Source organism: Tasmannia lanceolata, unplaced genomic scaffold (assembly GCF_043159265.1).
Source record: "Tasmannia lanceolata isolate RefF3 unplaced genomic scaffold, GAP_Taslan_0.1 ptg000012l, whole genome shotgun sequence".
Classification (NCBI taxonomy): Eukaryota; Viridiplantae; Streptophyta; class Magnoliopsida; order Canellales; family Winteraceae; genus Tasmannia; species Tasmannia lanceolata.
Window position 1 is genome coordinate 44,110,330 of NW_027518689.1, and position 27,956 is coordinate 44,138,285.

At 39.7% G+C, this 27,956-nt stretch overlaps 1 protein-coding gene across 1 annotated transcript; it reads left to right on the forward strand.

Annotated features, from left to right (window-relative positions):
• FBP7 (F-box protein 7) lies at positions 1 to 27,317 on the forward strand. Its single transcript, XM_077392702.1, has 11 exons — positions 1 to 310; positions 5,105 to 5,191; positions 5,421 to 5,533; positions 7,734 to 7,850; positions 7,936 to 8,032; positions 8,306 to 8,379; positions 14,965 to 15,018; positions 15,118 to 15,219; positions 15,335 to 15,393; positions 17,074 to 17,263; positions 27,044 to 27,317. The coding sequence occupies exons 1-11, from the start codon at positions 295 to 297 to the stop codon at positions 27,101 to 27,103; spliced, it is 969 nt and encodes a 322-aa protein (XP_077248817.1). The 5' UTR covers positions 1 to 294; the 3' UTR covers positions 27,104 to 27,317.
• Positions 27,318 to 27,956: the final 639 nt, after the last annotated feature.

Below are 27,956 nucleotides of genomic sequence, written 5' to 3' on the forward strand. Positions count from 1 at the left end.
TCTCATCATTTTCACTCTTTTAGGAAAATTCATCCCTCTAGTTTCGGGGTTCCCATTTCATTGGCTCCATGGCCATGGCCCTCTCAGACAGAAAGAGAGGGTTCTGAATGATTATCTTGTGACCTCACAGCTCTTCTTTTTCCTCTCCTTTGTGCAAAAACTCAACCCTATTCATTAGTTTCTTGAGAAACCATGGCCCTTAATTGATTCTTGTGATTTCTCTCGATTCTTCTCTGGAATTCGAGAGGCTTCCTTTGCCAACCTCCACAAGGAAAAATCTCACAGTTTCCGTTTATGATGACTTCTTCAGGTATTTTTCTTACGAACCCAATTCCCAGAATGGATTCTTTGTTCGAATTACATGATGTCTGATCTGGGTTTTTGTGTATTTTGTTCGAATTACATGATTTCTGATGTGGGTTTTTGTTTATTTGTAAGATCGATCCTTCTTTCGTACGAAATTTTGTTAAAACCATGTAGGATCATATTGAAAGCACAAAACCGAATTCTGTAGGACCAAATCTAACACATAAGGCTACTTTTAGTTCTTTCCACTCCATATTCTTATGAGTTTTCTCATACCATTGGAACCACTGAAGGGCTTCTCCTTCCATGTGGAATGAAGATAGAGGGACCTTCATTTTTTCATTAGTTTGTTGAAACCTAAAAACTGTTCGATGCGGTAAGCTCATCCCGTCGTTCGACTGATCCATCTTATTTAGGAAATTCCAACCGAGTAAATTTCATTTGGACCATAGTTTCCAGAGTGGGAAACAAGTGCGAGAAGCGACACGGGAAGCGAGGCGTTTAGAATAGTGAAAATGTGGGAAGCGAAAAACTCCAAAGAAAGTAAAGAGAATGTGAGAAGCATATTGAAAGTCAACACTAAGCATGTAATAAGTCTTATTGGAAGCAAACAAGTACATAGAAAGAATAGGATTGTAGTAGGCTTGGGAGGAAACGTTAATATAGGTAAGGATTACAAGTAGAAAGAAGATTACATGGCTAATTAGAATAACAAGTATTACGAATTTACAGTTTCACATGTTTTATTCATGTATACTTTTCAAAAAAAAAAAAAATCAACATAATTTTCATTTGAAACTTCATATGATTTTTCAATTTTTAAATGCACTCTTCTTTTAAATACTCTCCTTCGGCATTGTCAAAAGGTGAAAATATTCTTTTAGGAAGAATAAAATCACACAAATAGGAAGCATACTCTTAATTAAAAGGAAACACATAGGAAGCATACTCTTAATTAAAAGGAAACACATAGGAAGCATCTCGCTTACCCTTTGGGTAGTGAGAAGAACTTAGCTTCTGAAGCGAGCTTCCCATCCAACTAGGAAGTTTCAGACAACTATGGTTTGGATAGATCCGCCTGAAGAACCTGATCTGGAACCTTCATTGTTGCCATCTGGACATGAATATGGAAAAGCCCCCTTGTTGCCTGCAGTTTCATCTTCCAAAAGTTTAGACTATGGCTTTCCATCACCTTAGATTAGAAACCATCTCCACCAAGTCCCCCACATATGCTTCTAATTTTTCTACTCTTCCATTTTCGATTTGATGTGGGTCCATTTTGTCATACCAAGATTGAACTTGGCTTTGATACTAAGTGATAAGTACCTACAAGTAGAAAAGAAGAAGAGAAGTGGTTCGTTTGGGAGAACCAGTCCCTCGTACATGAGCACAGAAATTGGATCTGAAATCTTATTCCATTCCATAAAAGTTTAAGCCTATATAAGACTACAAAGACCTCAACAGCCAGGATTCTACCAACACAAAGCGTAATAGATAAATACGATAACAATAAATAAGCAACAAAGCTATTATTCAGGAGTCCTAATCGAAACAAACTAACTGCTTGCAGGTTATCAGGGATTCCTAATTGAAGCTAATACATCTTCGTAACAATTGGAACTTAACATATTCACAATCTCTGGCAAATCATAGGTGGGCCGCCTTTTTTTGGTTACCCAGATCGTTCATACCTTCATATGTTGAGATATGAAGTAAAATCATAGGTGGGCCGCCTTCTGGAATCCTGTAAATGGAATGTTAAAGAGAATTATAGTCAATTGTGTGAATTAAATGGGGAAAACACCGAAAGAATGGCTAGTATCATCCAGTGTGGGAGATTTTTTTGGCACGTGGCTTGTCTATCATGGGCAAACCTAGGGCGATAGGCCCTCTTGTATTGTTGTTGGGAAGCGAAAATGCCATTTTTTTCTAGCCAAGCATTGTGGATTGTGTTGTTCCTCTCTGTTATTGCCTAAGAAGCACGGGTACTCTCCCGAGGCCCACGGATCCATATCCTGTGCGAATTGGGCGCGGGTGCGCTTGGGTACGCCCTGGGTGCGTACCAGGTATGCACCCAAACCCTACCTCTATAGATTGGAGGGTTGCGATCATCCTATGGAAATGATTTTTGGGGCGAAACTTATTTACTTTGTGGCCCATTAAAGTGGAAATGGAATTAGAATCCTAGTGCTGTTGGAAAGTCAACCAAAAGTGGAAACTCATCGAAATCTAATTCGGGCATTCGTTTTGTGTTGAAGGAATCATAATGCAATTGGAGTCTCCTTGGTTTTTAATTTGTTAGTCCTTCGTACCAAATTGTTGCAAACCGGTTCAATTTTTATGTGGTTCTAAATTCAATGGTTTTGTCGTATTAGCAATTAAGTGTCTTGCAAACAGGTTTGTGTCAAATTGGTTTACAATTCAATTTATTGTGTGCCGAACCAGGTAAACCTGATGTTGATGGATGTAGATATTTTAGGAGATACAAATTGTTCTTGTAATCTCTTTGTAGAGACATGTATGAAGAATTCTAGTTAGGCTATAAAGTTGTAGAAGGGTCCTCGACTGCTGAATGATTGCCAAGTGGCGGACCATTTGTATGAGAGGTGGTAGCCTATAAATAGATGATGCCTCCTCATTTGTGAAGCACCTCTGAACCGTTGAGCCGTTAGTCTTGTAAACTATCCAAAGTAATACAAGATGCCCTTTCCACTTGTGTGTTTCCTTGTGAGTGCCTAGTGTCCTACTTGCCTTGGGCACAATGCTATGCCATTTGGCGTAGGCTGACTCGGGTCGAACATTGTAGCATTGTATGAGTGTCATACGGGTTTGGGGCCAAGGCATTAGCAAGCCCATCCTAAGGTGCTACAGAGAGGCCATTCAAGTGATCTAAGATGCCTTGAGAACGGGCAATGGGAGTAATTGGCTTCTTCTAAAGAAGAAAATTATCATGAAATAAAAATAACAAGTTGGATAAAGGATGGCAAGGAGGTGTTGTTTGAAGAAGCCATATGGGAGGAGAAGTATGAGTTTCTAATAGTGTGAGGGAGAGTAAATAGGGTTTGAACTTGGCATGGAAAAGTATTAGTGTTTTGAAATTGATGGGAAGGGGAATTTGGGTTTCGAAAGTGACAGGGATGGGAATTAAGGTTTTAAAAATTAGGGTAAAGGGGAATTAGGGTTTCAAAGATGATGTGGGAACGGTTCATGGTTTTGGATGAGAAAAAAGATGTGATTCCGGTGAAGGAGAATTAGGGTTTCAAAGATCGAGTGTGCAAGGTATGGTTTTGGAGTTGACAAAAGATGAGATTGGGATTTCAAGGTATAGATGAAGGGTAACTAGGGCTTTGAAATATATGTTGGAATTGAAATTTCAAAAATTTGAGTAAGTGGAATTATTGTTTTGAAATATAGGTGTGTAAGATGTAGGGGGTGTGGATGAAGGGAAGGATAGGATTAGGCTTTCGAATGTATTAGAATGTGGAATTAGGGGTTTGGGTTGAGGAAATTGAATCAAAGGGATGGGCATATAGAATTTAGGTTTCAAATTGAAAAGAGAATGAACTAGGGTTGAGATGGATTAGGGTATCGAAGAGAAGAAAAAAGGTGGCATAAGGTTTTTTTTACAAAAATCTAGATTGAATCTCCTAAAAAGATATGTACACAAGATCTAAGATGCGATGACCTGGATAGTGGAGGAGAAAGGGTTTTTCTGGCTCCAATAGCGAAGAGGACTATATGTCTAAGGCATCGGATTCGATAGCATAAGGGATTGGCAAAGTTATCATGGTTCGAATAGATGGAAGAAGAGAATAGAGAATATAGAAGATAGCTAGGGTTTTGAAAATTGAGATGTACCACATTTGAAGAATAGAAGATCTCCTCTTGAATCTTTGATCACCTTAGCTCTGATACCGTTTGAAAGTCATCACAATCTGGTGTGTAAAAAAAAGAGGTAGAGAGAGAGAGAGAGACCAGCAATTCATGGGGTTTGGACTTTTGATTGTTTAATTGAATGATTACGGCAGTAATTAGTAGCTTTAGCACTAACAACAAATTAATTAGTAGCTGAAATACTAACAGCAAATTTAGGATTTACAGCTCTGCCACTAATAATGAAATACAGCATAAGTATGCATGCATTATACCAAGAACATCTTCTTGGCTATTCCTACACTTATTAACATGAGCAAGTCTCTATGTTTTCAAATCAACTAATAATAACAACTTATCTTTTTTAATAAAATCTTGGGTTGATGGGGCTCTCTGAAGATGTCCCACCTCTTTGCTTCCTCTGAACTCTTTAAGTAATTCTCAGTTTCCTTTCTTTTGTGTTGGTGAGTAAAATATTATGAATCTAGTATGAACTTAACCAAGTCGATGAAGTTGCAAATTTTGGTATAAATTGGGATTATCTAGGGTGATGATAAATTTGCACCCTCTGTAGGATAATTCACACCCCTTTTACACGTCAAAAACCGTTAAAGTCTGCTACAATTCACCTTAAAAGGGGTGCAAATCATCCTACAGGGGGAGCGAATCTATCATTGCCCATTATCTATTATGGCTTGGGAGTATGTAGCCCCTTTGTGAAATATCTTTTAGATGTTATTTTACTTCTACAATTTTTTTTCTAATTAAATTTGTTTTTCCTAATTGATCTGTTATTAGTAACTGAAAATCCCTTATTGATTCATGGATGCTTTTTTGTTTTGTTTTCTGATGTGAATCACTTATTAATTGATCTGTTTTCCTACATTTTTTTTTTTATCTCTATTAATACTATGTTTTCTTGCAGAGTTGTCTTTTTCAGTTCCTGCAGAAGGCAGTGCAACTTGTCATTTGAGAACCTTGCAATTCATAGGAACACATCGACCTTGGCTAGGTATGTTCTAAGAACAGCGTCGGCACAATGAAATACTTAGTTTATCCTTGAGTCATATTTTCTATAAGATATCTTGCCATTATGCATTTATGCTTTACTCGTCCCCAAGATTATTAGTCATCTACTCATCTTGTGAATTTAGTGTTTTCACTGTAAATCAGAAATACTCTCTTCACATGATTAAAAAAGTGAATAATGCTTATCAAGTGCTTTCTTGGTTCTCAACCAGATCTTTATGGAGTAAGAGTTAAGCCTATTCCGTATTTTGGTAGTGCAAGCAGCAAACCTTTTATTGATCCAGCGCTAATACATCGTTGCTTGCCTGATGAACTGCTCCATGAGGTACTGTATCTCGGTTCCATAAGTTATCTAATGAACGCCCCAAAAACCATTATATATGCAATTTTCATGTTGTAGAGATGTGTATGTAGCATTTAGTGAAAATAGAGTAGAAACAGAGAAGCTGCCAATCGAGTATAGGATGGCTGGTAGCTTTCGGGACCAGTAAAAATGTTATTTTTATTCAAAAAATCTGAATCAATGCCTTTTTTTTACCATGCCCTTCAAACTTGATCTGCTACCTTGTTGAGGTGATTGAATGGTGTGCTGATGCTAATGGAAGAAATGCCCATGTTAGATTTTGGATGCAAATTCCATAAATAGATTGGTCATTTATGGATTTCGATATATGGGTTGATTTTGTTGTTTTTCTTTTCGTGAAATATTCCATATAATACTGAGTAATGATATAAGGGTACCTTGTAGTGATTTTGGTCACCAGTCACTGATATGGACATCAAATTTTACTCTCAAACGTACTTGACATCTTTATTGGTCATTATATAGGCTCGTTTTATGGTTTGGGAGCCAATAGGCGGAAATGTAGGAGAATATGAGACGAGTTCAAAAGGCAGAAGTGCATCGTGATGTAATATGAGTTTTAATATGTTATTTGGAATTAAAAACTTGCCAATTGAATGTGAGCATGGTCCGAATCAAAATATAAAATGTCATATATTTATGGTTTCTATTGAATAAACACTTCCCCATGCTCCTATGGCATTTGATGGGCAACACAGTTTATTTTAAATGTGAATCGGGTACGGGCAGCTTGGACCTTCGAAATGCAGAGATGAAGTGGCTGATTGAGACGCTATGCTCAAGTATATCTTCCCAAGTCTTCCTTTTGTATTAAGGAGACTACCTCAGAGCCTACTGTGTGTGTGTGTGCAAGGTTTTAAATTTCGGTTTTGGTCCTCACCGAAACCGAGATTTCGGCTGAAATTTCGCACTAAATCTATCGAAATCAAATAAAGTAATATTTTATCCGGTACAAAATTTCGGCGGATAATATTAAATAATGAATAAAATCCAGATTTTTTGGTGATATTCCTTTGTAAAGTTTCGAGTTTACCCAAAATTTAAAACCTTGTGTGTGTGTGTGAGTGCTAACACATTTATATGGGTGTAATCCTTGGATTTATCCTTGTTGACTGTCTCTGCCTGAGTTACTCTAGGTCGAACTATTCATTTACAAAATCTGTTTGAATAGGTCCTACCTGTAGGTCGAACTATTCATTTGCAAAATCTGTTTGAATAGGTCCTACCTGTGTTGCATGGATTCGGATTCGGCACGGATTTGAGGTGTTGGATTCAGCAAACCCCAAAATGTAGGATTCGTGGATTCGGTAATTTTTAAATAAATTAAAATTTTAAATATATATTTTCAGCAATATATTCACTCACACATATACATATAGAGAAAACAGTTCCTGTGCTCGAGCGCAGATAAGCTTATCTGCGCTCAAGTGCAGGAAACATGGTGAATCCACTTTTTTGGGTGATCCTAAGCATTCATTTGAAAGTCCCATGATGGATGGGGTGTGTACCAAAAATCGGCTCCATTGGATCATGCTAACCCTTCCCATTTGTGGGGTGAAAAAATAGGCAGATTTGTGGACAAACAGTATCTGTCCATCCCCCCCAAATGGACACCTTAAGATGATCCAATGGAGCTGATTTTTGGTACACACTCCATCCATGATGGGGCCTTTCAAATGAATGCTTAGGATCACCTAAAAAATGTGGGCCCACCCTTGTTTCCTTCACTCGAGCGCAGAAACTATTTTCTCATATATATATGAAAATTTTGAGGATGAAGGGTTGAGGCCTTAGAGTTTTCATTAAGAGAGTAGAAGACGAAGGAGGGGGGGGGGAGGCGCTAGGGTTTCTATTAGAAGAGTACGGGTTGTGCTTTCATATGAAAAAAAGTTAAGAAGGAAACATGTTTAAAGGGAAAATATACAGGATTTACATTTTAAAAGAGAGAATGATGAGTCGGATTTGCTTGAAAAAACAAGATTCGTGCGGGACACGGCTACAACAAGAATCCGGGTGTGTCCCATGTGGATCCATGTCTGATTCGCGTGTGGAGAGATTTCGACACGGATTCAACATAGGGGGGCAAAGAATCCATGCAACACAGGGTCCTACAAATGTATACGTTCTGTAATGTCTTGCTGTGGTGGATGTCTATAAGCAGGTCTTCACACGAATGAATCCATACAGCTTAGGGAGGGCAGCATGTGTTTGTCGGAAATGGAGGTACACGATTTGGAATCCTTCCTTTTGGCGTAGTGCGTGCCTGAAAACTTGGCAGGTAAAATTTAATATTGCAAGAAAACTTCTTCCTCATTTGACCTGTAGATCATTCAAGCTGAAACATGCATGCCGTCCTTGTGAAGCTGTCTGGAGCAGTGGAAAACTACAGGATTTTCCAGTCTAGCTATGATGGCTCATGGAGGAAAATGTGGCTTTTAAGGCCACGGCTTCGTATTGATGGTATATGATTTAGCGGTCCTTGTTCTTTTATAGTTTTATGTCGGATGATTTATTCATGTTGCCTATAAACAAGAAAAGTTTTCAAATTAGTTTGCTGTCTCTGGTTCAAAATTTTGTCATCTTCGCATATAATAAGAGTGTTTCCTCTGTGGCATGTTGACCGATTTAACCGAGTATGGACTCCTTTATTTTTTTCGTATTGATTTATTTTATTATTTTGTGTGTAAACATCTGTTCTGGGGTTTCTGACTTGCTCCATTTTTCACATATCAGGTCTTTATGTGAGTAGGAATACCTACATTCGTGCTGGAGTTGCAGAGTGGAAGGTTACCAATCCTGTGCACGTGGTATGTACATATTTTTTCTATATTATGGATTGACCGGTTGCAATTATGCATCTACATAGTTGGTGTGCATATTTAGTTGGGTTGACGTACAAATCATGAGAAAGAATTATTGAAATGAGGTTTGTGATATATAAAATTTACTATCAGACATAATTTGTGATGCAGATAATAGGCCAATAAATGGCATATTTGCCCATTAGGATTTATATTTCCATGTTATTTAGTTTAGGAATTTATTTTCATGTTATTTAGATTCTAGGATATTTATTTCCATACTTTTAGTTGTTAGGACTTTTATTTTCCATGGAATTTTATTTCCATCCCATTGCCTATATATAGGCCTAATTGTATGAGGGATTCTTAACGTTGATGATTGTTGAATAAATATTGATTGTCTTATCCCCTTTATAGGTTTCTTCTCCTTCCTCTAATTCTCTTCTTCTAATTCTAGTTCTCCTCTCATCTTCTTCTTTTCTTCCCTTATTCTTCTTCTATTCTTCTCCTACTCTTCTTCCCTTCTCTACTTCTTATCATTTTCTCCCCTTTCTTCTATTGCTCTTCCCGGTCTTACATCAAATTTGGTATTAGAGTGAAAGATCCAAGCCTCCGAAGCAAATAACCATCAATTCTTAATCTCAACCCTAAAGGTATTTTTCTTCTTCAAAACTCAGCCCCAAAATCCTTCTCTAGAACTACCCAACAGCACCTACTTTCTGCATATTTTAGCAGCCCTTTCCCTTCCTAAAATACGTAGCCGAGACCCCTTATTCCATCGCCAAAATCCCTGCACATTCAGCCCAAAGCCTTTCCCTCATACCACCCAAAATTAACCACCTGAGCTCTTTGTTTTGTTGATGAAACTAGCCACCTATAGCACCTTTCCATCAGCTACCCCTATTTTGTTTTATGCAAAACCAACCCTAAATCTATCCCTATCACAACTAACTACAACCCCAATCCTAATAAACTTCAGCCTTCTTCACAGACCCAGCAAGCATCACGAATAACCCAAAATATCAGACTACAAATTTTAACCCAAAAACACTTGCAGGCTCACACCAAACAGCCACCTGCTTCAACATACCTGCTTCAACAGATTTCACCAAACCCTATTCAAATCATTCCTAAACCCTCGCCCTTTCCACCATTTTTTCGACAAGAAGCCTGACCCAAGTTGCATAGTTCCTATATATTTACTGTCGTGTGGAGTAGGGAAAGTCCAAAAGTTTCCTTTGGATAGAGATCTACTCAAGAAAGGCAAGCCAGAGAAAAGCAATTCTTAGCATCTCCCAGAACTCCTTGGATTTGGAAAGCTATTCCTGCCGTGGGGGACACATTTTTGGCTTAAGGATAGAGGGTTATGTGCTTCTCTATTTTTAGTAAAAGGAGAGTTTGCTTCTCTTTTAAGCAACGTAGAAGAAATAAAGGGGGAGCAGTGGGGCCCTATTATTGGAAGGGCCACCTGTTGCAAAGGTGGTTTACTAAGGAAAAGTGTGATTTACACAGTAACTTGCATATCAAGTTATGTTTCCAATTTTGCAATAATAAAAAAAGGAGAATGGTTATACCATCCGATACTCACGCCTCTCTCTTTTAATGCAAGTGGTCACTGACCACTTGAGGCCACTTTGAAAAAAGCAATAAAAGAAAGGGTCATATCTCCCCCCCCCCCCTTCCTTTAGTGCACCCCTACCTTTTAGTTATATTACATTTCGCCCTTTTCTTTCCTTGGGCACCCATTATTTGGCTTAGTTAATATATTTCTACCCCCTCTTGGCACCCCTACTCATTTTCTCAACCCAATTTGACCCCCTTTTTGCTTGAGAGTAATGATTGGAAGGGGCGACTGCTTAGGCACCCCCTCTCAAAAATATCACAAAAAAAAAGATAAAAAATCAAAAAAAAAGAAGAAAAAATATTTTTTCTTCTCTCTCATCTCTCTCTACTTTCTCTCTTTGCCCCATCACATTTTCTCTCTTCTCACCCGAGCCATTTCCGCTCGGAATTTCATTTCGCCATCAACACAGAAGTTATTCATAACAACTTTTAGATTCTATCCAACACATTTTCCGTATTTGTCCATATTTTTTTGACGCCGATCCCAATGGCTCCACCATATGTTCCATATTTTGACAGGTACGACGATAAATATTTCGAAGGCCGCACTCACTATAGCTATTATGAGGATGCATGTCTACCGTGGATCTATTCTCTGGATGCATATCATGAGTACTACGGCTATGATCACCGAGCGACCATCTACCGAGCCAGAGAAACAACAAGACCAGAGGTTATGGAATATGGATACGTTGAGTCATAGACCCGTCATCACGGAGGCAGGCCTCTATTCCGTCGATGGGAGGAGGCCCGTGATGAGTTTATGGGTATTTATGCATTAATGGCATATCGATATGAAAAATAATTGATGCGTGAAGAAGTTGCTCGACGAGAAGAAGCAGCTCGATGTGAACAAGAAGCCGCAGTCCGCCGTGAGAGAAAAGCTGCAGCCCGTCGTGCACGAGAAGCCAAAATTGTAGCAACCACCTGATATCACGAGCGTCGCATGCGTGAGTCGGATTTGCAGAGCCATTTCACTACTTCTTCCCCCGTACCACTTGTTGATGATATTATTGGGGAACCAGATACTAGTATTAATGAGATCATTATAGTTGAGTCATTGATGACGGCAGATACTGAGTCCATGATGGCAGATACTGAGTCAGAGATCTCCGATATACGAGCATGATGATTCAGAGATTTCTCCAGCACCAGTTGCCGAGCATCCAGAGAGACAGCTTCACACTTCCGAGGCAGATATTGTGGTAGGACCACGTGAGGCTGATCCATTGACAGTCTCGACCGAGCACCGTCATGAGTCAGAGGCGATTGGCCTGATTGATGAGCCATTACCTGAGACAGATGTTCGAGAGCATATTACGGAGGATTGCACTATCTTTGAGCCGGTTGAGCAGATTGTTGAGATTTGTACTGACACAGAGGTGCTTGTTACGCAAATTGATCAGGAGGTTGTAGCATTTGCAGAGATTGGTTCAGCTGGACCAGATGAGACTACAAAGGAGAGTATTATTGGAAAAAATTGCCGAGGCTTGCTACAGATTGACCTTGTAGAGCAGGGATTGATGCTACCCATGGCCATCACTCCAGTACAGAAGGAGTACGTTACTATATTTCCTGCCGCATTACTTGTCAGGAGAGGTTCATTTCTTTATGGTTCACCGTGGATGATGTCTTCTATATCACTACGTTCACATTCCATACCACTTTCACAGACATCACGAGCCTTGTGCATCATTCTAGAGTCCTACGGATTACGACTACTACTACTTGAGTGGGTCATCCACATATTGGATCCAGGCAGAGACTAGAACTCGAGGTCGAGTTGTTTTCAAGCGGGGGAGAATGATGCAGATAATAGGCCAATAAATGACATATTTGCCCATTAGGATTTATATTTCCATGTTATTTAGTTTAGAAATTTATTTTCATGTTATTTAGATTCTAGGATATTTATTTCCATGTTCTTTGTTGTTAGGACTTATTTTCCATGGAATTTTATTTCCATTCAAGCCTATATATAGACCTAATTGTATTAGGGATTCTTAAGGGGGGGTTAGTCGCGCGGGATTTCAATGTGCGGACTTCTCCACATTGTCCATGACTCTTTGGAGACTTGGACTTTAATGTGCAGACACTTGGGACTTTGGGGACTCCAGTGAGGACTTTTTAGAGTCATGCGGACATTGAAATCACCTGTTAGTCATCAACAAATACATGAATTTGAAGTCCTAGAGTTTTAATAATCACTTTTTACTATGATCCCATGGATTTGTGGGCCCTACTAAAATATTTAAGGAATATTGTGCATTTGCGGGTCCTGCTAAAGTAGTCATTTCACTTTGAATAGGATCATAGGCTCATGTGTGGATAAAACCCAATGAGAGAGCAAGAGAGATTGGGTATTAATACCAAAATACATCAAAGTAAATTTCTGAAAGGTATTTTCAGAGAATGCATATTTCTGCCACCCATTTATCAAACAAGGGGCCCTTGCACGATTACAGATCTTGGTGGATTCGAACCACCATCCTCTTGAGAACGTTGTGTACAAACCTCATTTCTCAAGCGCTTTACCATTTAAGCTAAAGATCCACCTCTTAGACGAAATATGTCAGTGTAAGCCGTATACCTAACAAAAAATCAAGTTCAAGAGACAATAAAAGGGCATAAGGCAATCTTGTTAAACCCCAAATTCCATGATTGTTATCGCCTTCTGTAAAGAAAAGCTGAGTTCTATTAAAAAAACTAATTCAAATCAGCTTCTGAATCATATGTGATTACATAGAGATGTCAATGATCAATCCAATACATGTAACTACATGTAGGATGTTAGCACAGAAGTAGGAAAATAGCAGGGCATGTGTAACTGCATGTAGAATGGTTGCACAGTTATTTTTTTTTAGAAGCAATGTTAGCACAGTTATCAATACATGAGGAAGTGCATGTAACTGCAATTTGACAAGAAAAATGAAAATTGAAGAGGATTGCACTAACAGAAACATAAATGCAAGCAATGTTCTTCATTCAAACCAGTAAGAACAGTTCGATTTGAACAGGAATACACACACACAAACAGCAGGTCTTTGGCTTTTCTTCACTAGATTATAACAAAATGACATTTTACACAAATATGCGATATTATAACAAAACCCCAATAAATTGAACAATAATTTGAAAAAAAAATAAAAAAAATGAGGATTTTAGCCAAACTTTAACAAATCAAAGAAGATGACCCTTACAAACCCTAAACCAAGGGATTTCCCATTTTCCTCTTCTTTACGAGTCCGAGAGTGGGATAAATAAAATGAAAAAAGGGGTTAACAAAATGAAAAATGCTTCAAAACGAAAAATCTCTCAAAGAATTAGCCATAAAATCCCAAAAAAAACCCACTCAAAATCCATGAAACCGACATCAATTTGCAGGAAACATAACAAGGAGTTTGGAAAATGTAGAGAGCAATGTACTTTGGAAAGAGAAGAATAAAAAACCCAACAGACCTTGTTGTAGTCAGAGAATGGGACTTTAGTCTCTGGAAGAGAACTCTAGGGTTTTGAAAAATCTCTCAAGCAATCAGCCATAAAACCCCCCACTCAAAACCCACGAAACCCGAGAAAAATCAAACCCATTCTGCACATTTCTCCATTTTAACTTCAACAAAACCCTAGAAAAATAATTTTCTTGGATTTTGGATTTGAAGTTTTAAACTCCCAGCTTCAACCGGAAATAGGGGTATGCCTACGAAAACGGCCTGTGAAAGAAAAGCTCGTAGCAAAAAAAAAAAAAAAAGCAGAGAAGAGAAGAAGAAGAAGAAGAAGAAGAAGAAGACGAAGGAGAGAGAGAGAGAGAGAAAAGAGAGAGAGAGAGAGACGAAATACCTTGTTCAATGTCTTCTGCCATTTTCGTGACCACAAGAGGAGGAGAGGAGAACGTCGACACGCTCGATTGTTTGCGACGAGAGAGAGAGGCGATTCTAAGCTGGATTTCAAGTTTCACCTATTTTGGGTGAACATTTTTAGGCAACGCTTTTTTAACTAAGGAGGCGAACTTTAAGTCCATACGATGTCAAAGTCCTTTATTTTTTAGAACTTGCGACTAACGCCTTCTTTTAAAGTTCTCTAGAAAAGTCACGCACCACTAACGCTGGACTCGTCAAGTCCGCTAAATGTCGCCAAAATCCCTCCCGACTAACCCCCCCTAACTTTGATGATTATTGAATAAAGATTGATTGTCTTCTCCCCTCTACAGGTTTCTTTTTCTTCCTCTAATTCTCTTCTTCTAACTCTAGTTCTCCTCTCATCTTCTTCTCTTCTTCCCCTATTCTTCTTCTATTCTTCTCTTACTCTTCTTCCCTTCTCTACTTCTCCTTTTCTCCCCTTTCTTCTATTTCTCTTACCGGTCCTACATCAATTTGTTTTCTAAAACAACCAGTTCAGAAGAACCTTTCTACAAGACTTGAGAGCTTTTCCTGCACTTGTAAAAGCTGATGGACATGTAATGAGAAATGATCCTATAGTTTTAAATTTCATCCAAAATCCGAAATTTCAGCCGAAATATTTTGGTTTCAGCCAAGGCCAAAGCAAAATTCATCATGAATCAGATTTTTACAGGATTTCACCGAGGCGAAATTTCGTTTTTCACCCTTGGAAATTTAAAAAAATTCCCCCAAATTACTAAAATTTCTACCAAAATTTTAGACTTTTAAAAATGCCGAAATTTTTAACCTAATTTTACATGATTTCAGCCGAAATTTCCACCAAAACCGAAGCGGCAGAAACCGGCACCGAAACTGAAATTTAAAACCTTGCTTATTATCAAGTTTGGTTTCATAATTGTGGAAGTGAAAAATATTAGTCCAGTGTTGGAATCACATTTCCTCAAGCCTGATGTCTAGTCACATATAATTAATTTCAGACGTGTTTTTATTTGAAAAAAAAAAAGATTAATAGATTTGATTTATATCTTTCCCAATTATGCCATTTCTCTTAATATTATTTCTGCTTTTATAGGTCTGCTACTACCGCTACATAAGGTTTTTTCCTAATGGGAGGTTCCTTTACAAGGTTATTTTTCTTTGCTGTCTTTCTCGCATTAAAATGCTTGTAGATCCTGTGTTACTATATCTGATCGTGTTCAATAATCTGTTATTCTCAAATTATTAGAACTCTTCTCAAAAAGTTAAAGAGGTGGCCAGATGTATGCATTTCCGTGCAGCGAAGGTTGATTGTGTTTTCGGTGGCCACTACACTTTGACCAAGGACCTGGTCTGTTGTCCTTATTGAATTTCATCCCTACATTTCAACATTTCCTGTCACTGAATTTTACAATTTCATTGTTATCTTCCATTTTGTTGTTGTTGTTGTTACTTGTTGCATGCAGGTTGAAGCCGCGCTGTTGTACCCAGGCTTGCGTCCCACTGTTTTGAGAATCCGCCTAAGGTTTCCACGAAGTGGCAGATTAATTTTGTTTCTAATATATCAACGAGGCCTACATCCTTCTTAGCCTAGCAATTTATATATGTATATATGGAGAGAGAGAGAGAGAGAGAGAGAGAGAGAGAGAGAGAGAGAGAGAGAGAGAGAGTAGCCACTTTATCACCCTGCGAATTCTGAGGCCATTTTAACATCATGAGAACCAGCACGCTGCATTTTAAGTAGGCAATATTCGTCGTTATTATGACTCGGTGGGTAACAATCGGGTAACAATAAACCCGCATTGTGAGGTAGAGCTCATAAACATAGGGGGCCCACATTGTTTGGATGATCCAAAGCATTCATTTGATAGGCCCTCCCACACACACAGATATATATATATATATATATATATATATATATATATATATATATATATATATATATATATATATATATAGAGGAAACTGTTGGTGAGCTTAAGCTCACCAAACTTATGGTGAGCTAGCTTGCCCAATCACATGGGGGCCCACTTTGTTAGGATGATCCAAAGCATTCATTTGAAAGTCCCTTGCATAGATGGGGGGTGTACTAAAAATCAGCTCCATAGGATCATCCTAACCCCTCCATTTGTGGAGGACAAAAATGGACAGACACAAATCTCCCCCATTTTTGTCCTCCACAAATGGAGGGGTTAGGATGATCCTATGGAGCTGATTTTTGGTACACCCCCTATCTATGATAAGGCCTTGCAAATGAATGGTTTGGATCACTCCCCAAAATGTGGGACCCGTGTGATTGGGCAAGCTAGCTCACCATAAGTTTGGTGAGCTTAAGCTCACCAACAGTTTCCTCATATATATATATATATATATATATATATTAGGAAAAGGTTTCTGAGCTCAAACTCAGCCTGAGCTAGAGCTCAGAAACCCCATCTCACATAGTTGTTTCACTCATCCAACCCATTCATTGTATAGGTTATGATTTCTGGTTATGGTTAGGATTATAGGTTATGGTTAGGGTTTCGATTTATGATTTCTGGTTATGGCTACACTTTGACAAATGGAGGTTGTTTCACTCATTCAAAAGAATATGTGCTGGAAAAAGTCACAAGTTGAGACCACCCTCTCCATGATCAGATTGTTCATCTTTTGGGCCCTGTTCGGAAAGTCTCCCTGGTCGGATGATCATAACCTTCCAATTTTGGGGGACTTTCTAACTGAATGTGGACACACATTAGAGAGTGAGGGTCATTAGATGGGAAAGATTTTTTGGAAAATGGCTCATCCATTGTAGGGCCCAGAAGATGAACAGTTTGGATCATGGAGAGGATGGCCCCTTACATACTTCATCCAGCATAGATTATTCTTTGGGATGAACTGGCTGGCATCACCACTCATAATAGTTAATTGTCTTGGCTAATGTTTTTTTTTTTTTTTTTTGAAATGGCAATTGTCTTGGCTATGTCGAACCTAACTATATTGAGTTTTCGCCCCCTCTTCGTATTTCTCTCTCTTTCGGGAATAAAAGTTTTGTTATCTTTCGAAAAAAAAAGAGTTTTCACCACATATGCTTGTCTTCTACTAGTTTAAGTATTGACTATGTTCAAAAGAACTATCTTGAATTTTCCAATTACTTAAAACAAAATCTTGCACGACAGCCATATGCAATGTTTCAGTTGTTAATTCAAGTTGGTTTATGCAGATTGAGGGGAACAACAATAGGAGCAAACAATCGACTTGATCTTCTTTCCCTTGTTACCGGTGGTGTAAATGATACTGAAATCAACAATCCTGACAATGATATGCTTGATGTGGTTGAAGATAACCCTGATGTGCCTACAGTCTCACATAGGAGGGGTTTATCTGCTTTCGTATTTGTTCCATTTGAAGAGGTGCGTTTTCTTCTCATATTTTCTTCTTCCCATATAATAGATCTGTGTCACAAATGTCTCCAATATTTTCAAAATATAGCGATTTTATCCCGAAATAATCCTGGGAATTTAAAAAATATAGCGATATTTCCATTTACCAAGATAATATCGCTTTATTTTTAAGATATTTTTATTTTTTATATTTTTTCTTAATTTATATATCTTCATATAATTTTATTTTTAGCTTTTCTTCCTGATATAAACTAAAAAATAATAAAAATAAATAAATAATATATCTCAAGATTTTCTCTTGCCGAGAAATTCCCGAGAACAATATTTGTGACATAGTAATAGATGCATGTATTACATCTCTTCCTGTTTCTGATTGTTATGTCTGTAATTTTGTTACATTTTCAATGTAGTAATTTATGTGCCTATTTATTTAGTATTTGGGTAGACCTGCAATAAGATTACTCCGCTGCTTCCCTCAAGCATTCATCGGTTGTGTTAATGGTGCAAACCCGAAGGCTCGCGACTTTCTATAGGAACTTTTAGGAGCTCGTGGGAACCAATTTCATATTCGCATAATCGTATCCAAATCCAAAATAAATGAGCAAATAATAAAAGATGGTTAATGGCCACTTAAATATTCAACAGTAAGCTTTAAAGAGAACTCATGAATGGGAAACCAATCTACACTAAGCATGCAAGCATATAATGGCATAAATAACATTAAAAGAAGAGAGATTAAGTGCGTGTTTGGCGTACTGTTTAAAACACCGTTTGGCGTTTGAAACACCGTTTTGGGGCCAAACGGCCGTTTGGGAGTGTTTGGGTGTGCAGCCACCGTTTGAAACACCATTTTGAACCCTCAAAACGGCGTTTTGCAAACAGATCCGTTTGCAAAACGCCGTTTTGAACGGAGTTTTTGGGCTGTGGGTTTTTACGTGTTTGCCCTCACCAAAACCCATTTTTACATATATGCGAGCAACTTTATGCGTTACGTCAAATACCAAAAAGGTGGGGGTGTTAATATCATTCTTAAGGACACAAATTTGTTAAATTGTTAATATTTAATTCAAAACAAGGGGCTGCTGATATCATTATATGATCTCTTAATTTTGATATTTTAAAGACAAGAATTAAAAGAAACCCTAGTTTCTTACTTTCTTCATCTACTTTGCAAAGTTGCAAACCCACTAGTCCGCCTCACTGCCTCAACGCCTCCACTTGTTCGTCAAATCCGGCCGTTAAGAAGAAGGAGAAGAACCCAAAGGTATAGCCATTTTTTTTTTTTGGCAATGATGTTTAATTTTAATGGTGTTTCAATGAGATCCTAATGACCTTTTAATATTGGGCCTAATGAGAGAGTAGTTGAGTTACATTGAAGCCAACCAAACAATGCCCTTTTTGGTCATTTTACCACTAAAACTCCGTTTTGGGGCATTTGCAACCAAACACACAATACCTCCGTTTGCCATTTAAAACGCCGTTTTGATCTGGCCAACCAAACATGAAAACGCCGTTTGGCAAAACACCGTTTTGCAAAACGGCGTTTTAACGCTATTTCAAACGGTACGCCAAACACACCCTAAGGCTAGACGTAGGGTTAGATTAGAGGAGGGGGACTGCGAACGTCCGTCCCATGAAGCGCCAGGGAACCATTCATTCCTCCTGGGCTGGGCTCTCGCGTGTCCGGGGTCCGATCAGATCAACCAGTGACCCGATTTACGGAACAAGGAGTGAAGCAAGGGCCAGGAGATTGATGGAAGAACTTGGCCGAAGCCGAAGCCCATGGTTGTGTTGGGGTTGGAGTTGTGTTCAACTCTGCAGGTTGGCTGGTTGGAAGGATTGCTTTCTGTCGCCCTTTTCTCTCTCTTATCTTTCCCGTCTCTCTATTCTCTTGGGTTTCTGACATAATGAAAGGGACCGAGCTTCTACATCTTTCTTAATAGATGAAACTTGCATTCAATCTATCCAGTCGAGATTGGGTTGGTGTTCAGTGTACAATACTATACGAAAACACCTCCCCCAAGGAAACTTGGGCATTTATTACTTGGACCATATTCGCGATTTATTTACATACTATAACATATCAAAGTTTGTAAGGTGTGAATTCAGCAATTGTAGCTTCTATCGGATTTCTTATAATTTGGATATGCAGAAGTGATGTGGATTATTATTCAAGAATTGAAGTCGATTTGCTTTATAAAAAGAAGATATCATTGAACTTCTATGAAATGGTTTCTTAGGATTCAGCCAATTGTCTCGATCATGGGCTATCATTGAGAAATAGGAATCAGTGGTTGAATGACGATGTGCCAGGGCAGAGAGTCTCGCATAAGCCGTATCCAAATACGATTGTTCAGAGATGGGAGGCTCCGCCTATTGAAATGTTCAAAATTAACTTCGATGGGTCGAGTATTGGGAACCCGGGCCCGGCCGGAGTTGGTGGGTTGTGTCGGGATGCTTGTGGTGAAGTTATATGGGCTTTTGCCGGCCCTCTTGGAGTTTGTGATGCCTCGGAGGCCAAGGTGAGGGCGGTTTATCATGGCATAAAAAGGGTTGAGAGAGATAGCATGGATAGCACTATTGTGGAGGGAGATTCTTTGAATGTGATTAAATGGTTGAGGGGGTTGGTGTCGCCTCCTTGGAGATTTTCGTCTATTTTTTATGAAATGGATGATTTAATTGCGGGCTCATCTATTGTTTTCAATCATGTTCGGCGATCTGCTAATGGGGAGGCGGACTCCTTGGCTAGAAGTGGGGTTAGGAGGTTGGAGTTGGAGTGGTTTGACTTCCTTCCTCCCTGAGATTTGTCTTTCTTGTTATTGTTGTTTTATTTTCTTGTAATTTTGGTTGAGGCCCACCTCGGTCCCCTTCCTTTTTAATGAATTCATCTTGCCATTTCAAAAAAAAATAAAAAATAAAAATGATTGAATAGGCTCTTTCAGACTCGTGATGAGCGTCGGAGTGGGCTTATCTGCACCCCTTACTCTCCAATATCGTCCAACTGTGATGGCGGTTCGGAGGTAGGGACCACTTCAACGGCAGACGAGAGTGGAAGTCCCTCATCCCTAGCAGTAGTAGTTGTAGCGTGCTCATCGGTAGGCGATAGCGCATGCACTTGACATCTTGTCTAAAGGTCTCAATCTTTCTTAAGTTAAGAAGCCATAGCAAGTGCATGTGAAAGTTCGCCTAATACTCGATTTGGGTTCTTCTTCCACTTCCCATAGCTGAAGCAACTAAATCGGGAAGAAAAGAGAGTAGTAGCTCAGATATCCAAAGGAACAAACATAGCTTCCCAGGATTCTTGCGCGACTTAACTCAATCTTATGTTCCGACTTAAATGGATGTTTCAAACCGGGACTGTCAGTAATAACTCCATCAGCAAAAGAAATGGTTCCTTGGTGTGGAGAGATCTCTGCCATAAAACAGAGAGCTCGTAGGTAGGCCTTATTCTGCAGATCAAAGAGCGACATAATTCCCCATTCATCCGAAGTAGTATAGTATAGAGCAGAGGCATTCTGGGCCCGACTACTACGACTACATGCGGTTGTTAAGGAACTTCTTGCCCTAGATCGACACGGGAAGAGAGCTTCAACTTCAACCAAGTGGAAAAAAGGCTTCTTCAAGGTGAATGTCCGAGGAGAGCTGTGCACTAAGCGAGTGTTTCCCTCGAAAGAAGCAAGAGGTGAACATCTTTCAATTCTTTATTTCTTAGTTGAGTGAAGCAGGAATAGTCCCATTAGGTGTAATCCTGAGGTTAGGCCCTCCATTAGTAAGGGTGGTAAACCTCAGTAGTACAGGTAGTTCGAGACCAGGTGGTAGTGAATAACCGAAGGCATGGGTGGCTGGGGCGAAGCGGACATCGAAGTGAGGACCGAAGCAAGCATCAGTAGCCGTTCACATCGGAGCCTTACTTAATAGGGCTAGGTGGATTTCGCTGTAGCCAAGCTTACTGCTAGCTATTGGCTAGAGCCAAGCTTCGACCGCGACTGCTCGTCGCTTCTGGCCGCCTTATTCTGTCACCCGAGATCCAAGTCAGCACCGGCGAAGATCTATTGATTCCTTGCGGCCGGGCCGCCGCTGCCTGCACTGGAACTGGGACTGATGGAACTTTTTCCCTTGCCTTAAACTGACTAATAGGGGCTTTAATAGGGCGTAATAGAGGCGATACTATACTCAGAAGGGCGTGAGAGGGGGCTTCTTTTGAAGCTCCTGACCGAGCGCCCCCTTAGGCAGAGCTTAACGGGGAGTACAGACAGAAGGGGAAAGCCCCCTAAATGTAAGGGTACCCCCTTGTGAATTCACTGCACCAGTTGTCAGCTAGCTAAGCAAAGGACTCTTCCCGTTTCCTCTTCTGATTCACCGCCTCCTACCCCTTTCTCTCTCGTGCACTCTGCTCAAATATCCAACTTTATTAACTGTTAAGCTGCTGTCCACAAAGAAAGTTAAAGATCTAAGGCCCAAATATTATTAGAAAATTGATAAAAGGCTTAAACTAGGCTAGGGTAACTAACTAGGGATGTCTAGAAAGGGTTCTAGAGGCTAAAACATGGCTAAAAGGGGCTGAAATATGAAAATATAATACCCGGAAATCGCAGTGGTCCTTCCACTTGAAGATTTCGCTAGCAAAGAAGCCTAGAGGGTGGTGGAAAAGCCCGTTGTAGCGTTCCAAAGTCCCCGACAGCAGCCCTCGTCAATTAATGCTTGAAATTAGGATTAAAAAGGAGAATAAGAGAGGGATTAGAAGAAGAGAAAAAAGGAAAGAATAAAAGAAGGGAGATGAGAAACCAAGAAAAGGGATGAAGGGAGGCCAAGCAAGAGAGACTAATAGAAATAGAGAAGGGGAAGAAAAAACACAGAAATTTGGGAAATAAGATAGATTGTGAGAAGATTGAATGAGAGAGAGAGAGATGAGCGAGAATGAGAGAAGGGAGAATCGAGAGAGAGAACGAGAGGAGATACGAGGGGGGAGAGACAAAAAGGAGAAAGAGATGAGAATGGGGAATTCACCGTAGCCGTGAGAGAGAGAGAGAGAGAGAGAGAGAGAGAGAGAGAGAGAGAGAGAGAGGGGGGGGATATTCACGCCCTAGGCGTGGGGGAGAGAGGGTCGTCGGCTCCATCTTTTTCTTCTTTCACAAATTATTTTCAAAACTAGGGCACTTCCCGTTATTCATATTTATATGCTTATTTTAGTGGACCCTCTTTGCTAGCACTAATCCTCAAGTGAAAAGACTGTCCTTCCCTTGAAACAAAGAAAGGAAAATAAACTCGTAAGAGCATAATATGAAAAATAGGCTAAACAAAATAAATAAGGGATAAATGGTGTGTGCAATGGTGGGCCCTAGATAATATATGGACATATTCCACATCTAGGCAAATCAAATAAACATAAATAAGTCCAACAATCCTCAATAAACATAAATAATAAGTGCAATATTTGAAAGAGAACGATCCAATGGCCGGATCACATCAGCTCCCCGGGTAGGAAGAACTTGACTCCGTCGAGTCAGATCTATGCTCAGCTGGAAACGGCCCCGCCATCAAACAAAGTTTGTCATTGAGATCCGTGGCGGGTATCTGTCGTCTATATGTCTACAATATCCTCAATCTGCACCTATGAACTAGTCACTCAAAATGGTAATATATGCGTGTCGCCTAGCTCATGCTCTGCTGGGTCTATTCCGCCTGGTAATCGCTCGCGTTGGAAATATGCCATCAGCAAACCACCCGTACTAAAAATTTGCGCTCTGCGATGTTGATCAGTGGCTACTCCATATTTCTCACTGCTCACACGAAACCGCTCCAACATCTCTTGTTGTACCTCTTTAATGTGTTGAGCAAGATCCTCGGTTTCAGCACTGCTACGTCTATGGTAAGGTATGTGGGTACGGTCAAGTAGGTGGGGAATGTGAAGGTCACTAATGGTCTCAAAGGGTGACCTGTGGCCCTAATAATAGAACTATGATATGCAAAATCAGCTTGAGGTAGAATCAAATCCCATTGAAGGGGTCTCTCGCCAGCTAAACATGTCAATAAATCTCTTAAGTTGCGATTAACCACTTTTGTTTGCTCATCTAATTGAGGACGGCAAGCGCTACTGAATTGAAAATTGGTATCCATTATGCTCCATAGAGTTTTCCAAAGAACTGACACATCTGGGAACCTAGCAACCCAAATGGATTTGAAATGAAATACATATAGGAATCTATAATCAAGGACAACGCTGAACTCGCGACTCCTAGTAGTCTCGATGACAGAGGAACCTATGACAGATAATGTGCTTTGATGAGTGCTCTCAAACGGAGAATGTTTGAGGAATAGTGCCAACGACTTATTTTTGTGTGAAACACCTTTAACTGACTCACCAGGTGTTCACACATTCTTAGATGATTTAGAGGGATCCTTTATATGACTTAAAGTGATGTGAATACCGTCTTTCATAAAAGAATACGTATTCTTCTCCTCGTCATGGGAGGTCTTTCTGTCATACTGCCAGGGGCGGCCTAGCAGAATATGACACACCTCAAGAGGAGCCACATCGCACCAAACTGCATCTTTGTAAACAGTTCCAATGGAAAAGTTCACAAGACAATGAAATGTAACGGGTACTCCGTCTCCACCTTTGAACCATGCGATTTTATAGGGTCGATTAAGTTTTTCCGTCATCAGTTTCATTCGATCGACCATTAACTGAGAGACGAGATTCTCCGTACTTCCACTATCAACTATGATGGTGCAAAGCTTCCCTCCAGATGTGCATGTGGTGTGGAAGATGTTGCTTCGCAACCATTTTTCATGACTAGGCATTTGAGGAGATATCATGGCCTTATGAATAATAAGTGTATCGAGGCCCTGGTTACCATCAAGGGTATTCTCATGCTCACCCGAATCATCTAGCAGGATGCGAACGATCATTCTCATGATCGTTCGCATCCTTTTCATGCATTGGTTCTGCTAAGGTGTTCTGACGATTGAATGCCCTATGTGGGCAGCAGTCTGATCTATGACCCATTTCACCACACTTAAAGCATTTAACATGGAGTTCTGTGGCCTGGGTCCAAGAAGTCCACGTCCTGCAGCCGCCTCACCAAGAGAAAGGCTTCACAGCCGTACTCGTAGGAGGAAGAGTGGGAGGTGGTCGACTAGCAATAGCCGCTCCTCGACTGGATGAACTAGGCTGGGCTCGATATGCATCTTGCTTCTGGGAAAGCTTCTCAGCTTTCAAGGCCAGATTGTAGGCCTCATCCACCGTAAGAATCGTCTGTAAGGATATGCAACTTTGAATCTGATACCTTAGCCCACGTATATATCAAGTAGTGGCCTGCTCATCATCCTCTACAAGACTGTTGCGAGCTGTCATTAGGTGGAATTCTTCCGTGTATTCCCTTATGGATTTCACACCTTGCTGAAGTTCTAGCAATCTCTGGTAGATATCGGACCTAAAATCGGCAGGAAGGTATTTATTCTTTAGCTTTCCTTCCATTTTTTCCCATGTATCAATTTTCTGCTTTACTTGCTGAACTCTCCTGGTTTGTATTTGCTTCCACCAAACGAGTGCAGAACCCTTCAGTTTCATGGTCACAAATTTAACTCTCTTATCCTCAGGGAGTTCTTTCCATTCGAAGAAATTCTTGACGCTCTCGAGCTAATCGAGGAATTCGTCAGGATAAAGATGACATGGAGATCCCCAATGTCAACCTTGACGCTAAAATCCCGTGAGCATTCTAAGGCTCTAACTAATCTCCTCAAATTGTGAGCGGGACCCTTCCTGGGACTGGCCTTGCTCCTCATCTGAGTCGTAGGTATCATCATGATCTGATAGTCCATCTGAGGAGCCCTCCAGATCTGCCTCTCGATGACCATGCTCACCACCTTTGGCAATGGGGGGACAGAGGAAGCTGTGGTGAGGTGTGGCTGGCCTTGTAGGTGGTATCTTTAGATGGGTAATGATGCTCTCCAAAGTCACGCTCATTGCAGCCATCATCTGAGCCTGGTGGTCTAGTGTATATTGGGTTTGTTGCTGCCAGGCTCCGCTAGGCTGCAGACGGCCCCAGCCCTGTGCGGGGGTGTTGGCCCTATGTGCCATGGGAGACACGACGGATGTGTAGGAACTATGTGAAATTCAACTAATGTGAAATGAAACTCGAGACATTGGATAACCTACGAAACTGACCTAGACTGACGCTATGACCTAAAGATGCCCTACAAGACAAGACTGGCTAATCTAGACTCTATCAGGAATTTAACCAAACGCTTGGTGTGCACTAGACAAGCTAATTAGGACTCAAAATTAAAGAAGGTTTCAAAGTCCCAGACAGCAGCCCTCGTCAATTAAGGCTTGAAATTAGGGTTGAAAAGGAGAATAAGAGAGGGAGTAGAACAAGAGAAAATGGAAAGAATAAAAAAAGGGAGATGAGAAACCAAGAAAAGGGATGAAGGGAGGCCAAGAAAGATAGAGACTAATAGAAATGGGGAAGGGGAAGAAGAAACACAGAAATTTGGGAAATAAGATAGTTTGTGAGAAGATTGAATGAGGGGGAGAGAGAGAGGCCAAGAGAGAGAGAGAGGAGCGAGAATGAGAGAAGGGAGAATCGAGAGAGAGAAAGAGAGGAGAAACGAGGAGGGAGAAAGAGAGACATAAAGGAGAGAGATGAAATGGGGAACTCACTGTAGCCGTGAGTGGAGAGAGAGAGAGAGAGATAGAGAGGGCTGTTGGCTCCATCTTTTTCTTCTTTCACAAATTATTTTTCAAAATTGGGACACTTTCTCCCTTTTATTCACATTTATATGCTTATTTTGGTGGGCCCTCTTAGCTAGCACTAATCCTTAAGTGAAAAGACTGCCCTTTCCCTGAAACAAAGGAAACTAAATTCGTAAGGGCATAATAGGAAACATAGTCTAAACAAAACAAATAAGCGATAAATGGTGTGTGCAATGGTGGGCCCTAGATAATGTGGACATCCCACACATCTAGGCATATCAAATAAACATAAATAAGTCCAACAATCCTCAATAAAAATAAAATAATAAGTGCAATAATAGAAAGAGAACGATCCAATGGCCGTATCACATTAGTTAAGAAAACCCGGTCGAGTATGCCTTCATCCATATCCAGGATAACCTTGATCAAGATTTTTTCAAATACATTTTCTTTGGTTCTTTCATGTCGCCGCTTCCATCAAAGTGATTTTCATTGCGTTGGACATAAATGGAAAAGCAATCACATTACTTCTTTTTTTGAATATGAGCATTCACATTACTTGACGTGATACCGTTGCAATTTGTAATTTACTTATGGCATTCTATTGTCAGAATAGAAAACACAGTAGTTATTTGTTTCTATTCAAAATATTCTTTTTTTTTTCTGTCTTCTTCTTCAATATCCATATAAATGTTTCTTACTACTTTTCTTTCTTTTAATTTTTTTTTATTCTCCCGCGGGAATTAAACAATGTTTTTAGGAGAAATTTCAGGTGACATTTCTTTGGGCCAACTGAAATAATTTTCAGGTTTTTAAGTATCAAATTATGTTATAAAGCAAGGAAACATGATTTGTCAAAAAAAAAACAAAACAAGTAGGGGAGATAAATTTCCCCATTAATTTTGTCTGGAATACCATGCCTTAAGTTTTGGGTGACCAAAATTTTCAGTCATCAAGTAAACAGGCCGATTTTCAAGATTTTCGCTACGGCAACAAATTAACTGTTTTGGGTCTACCATTTCTTACCAATTCATCTGTTGAAATTCTGAAATTTTATTCATGCTAAAATCTTGGTTCTGAATGTGTTGCAGGTGGAAACATCAGTTCTGAATCTTCCCGTGGACAAGATGGACTATTTTGTTCCTGGATGATACTTGAAAGCTAGGAATACTCTGTATGTATTAATCTTTACAACCTCTAGTCCTGGCAACTTTGTTGGTATATTGTATATTTCATATATGTCTGCAAAAATATTTTCTCCTGTTTCATCATATTCTCTGGGTGTGGAGTCAACGTATTCACTGTAAATACCAGAATTTGATTTTGATTTCTGTATAGTAATATAGTTTTATTTTTATTTTTGCATCAGGGGATTTGAACCTAGTCATTATGCGATGGACAATAATATACCAAACTAGCAAATTAGGAGATGCATCCTTAGGCCCTGTTCGTTTGAGATTGTGACGACCGATTGCGATGCCCCGCACCGATTATTGGACTCAAATTACATTAAATTTGAGTCTAATAATCGGTGCGAGGGCTCACCATCGGTTGTCATAATCTCAAACGGTTGGATGCCAGAATTTTTTTGGTTCTTGGGACTTTTGTGGAATTTCTGTCGGAAACCCACGTTTGGTTGCTGGTTAAATAGTGGGCCCAAAAAAATCCCACGAACTAAAATAACCCCGCACGAAACCCAAAGCTGGAAAAAATATCAAAGGAACCAAAATAATCCCGCACGAAATCCGAGGAACCAAAAGAACTTTTTTCTTCCCAACAGTTCAAGCAACCAAGGGATTTTTATTTTATCGGGAATTTTTTTTCCCACCATAGTCCGGTCAACCAAACATGGGATTTTTATTTTACCGGGATACTTCTAGGGAGTTTTTTTTTTTCCACCAATCTTTCAGGAAGTTTTTTGTTCCAGAAAAGTCCCAAGAACCAAAAAAAAATTGGCATCCAAACGGAGCGGGTTTAGGGATTGATGGTTTTCCAAGGTCTATA

Bases quoted from the DNA above. Each gene is read 5' to 3' on its own strand.
- FBP7 (XM_077392702.1), top strand. The intron at 8,033-8,305 runs GTATATGATTTA...TTCACATATCAG, and splicing joins GCCACGGCTTCGTATTGATG to GTCTTTATGTGAGTAGGAAT. The intron at 15,394-17,073 runs GTTTCCACGAAG...TGGTTTATGCAG, and splicing joins GTTTTGAGAATCCGCCTAAG to ATTGAGGGGAACAACAATAG.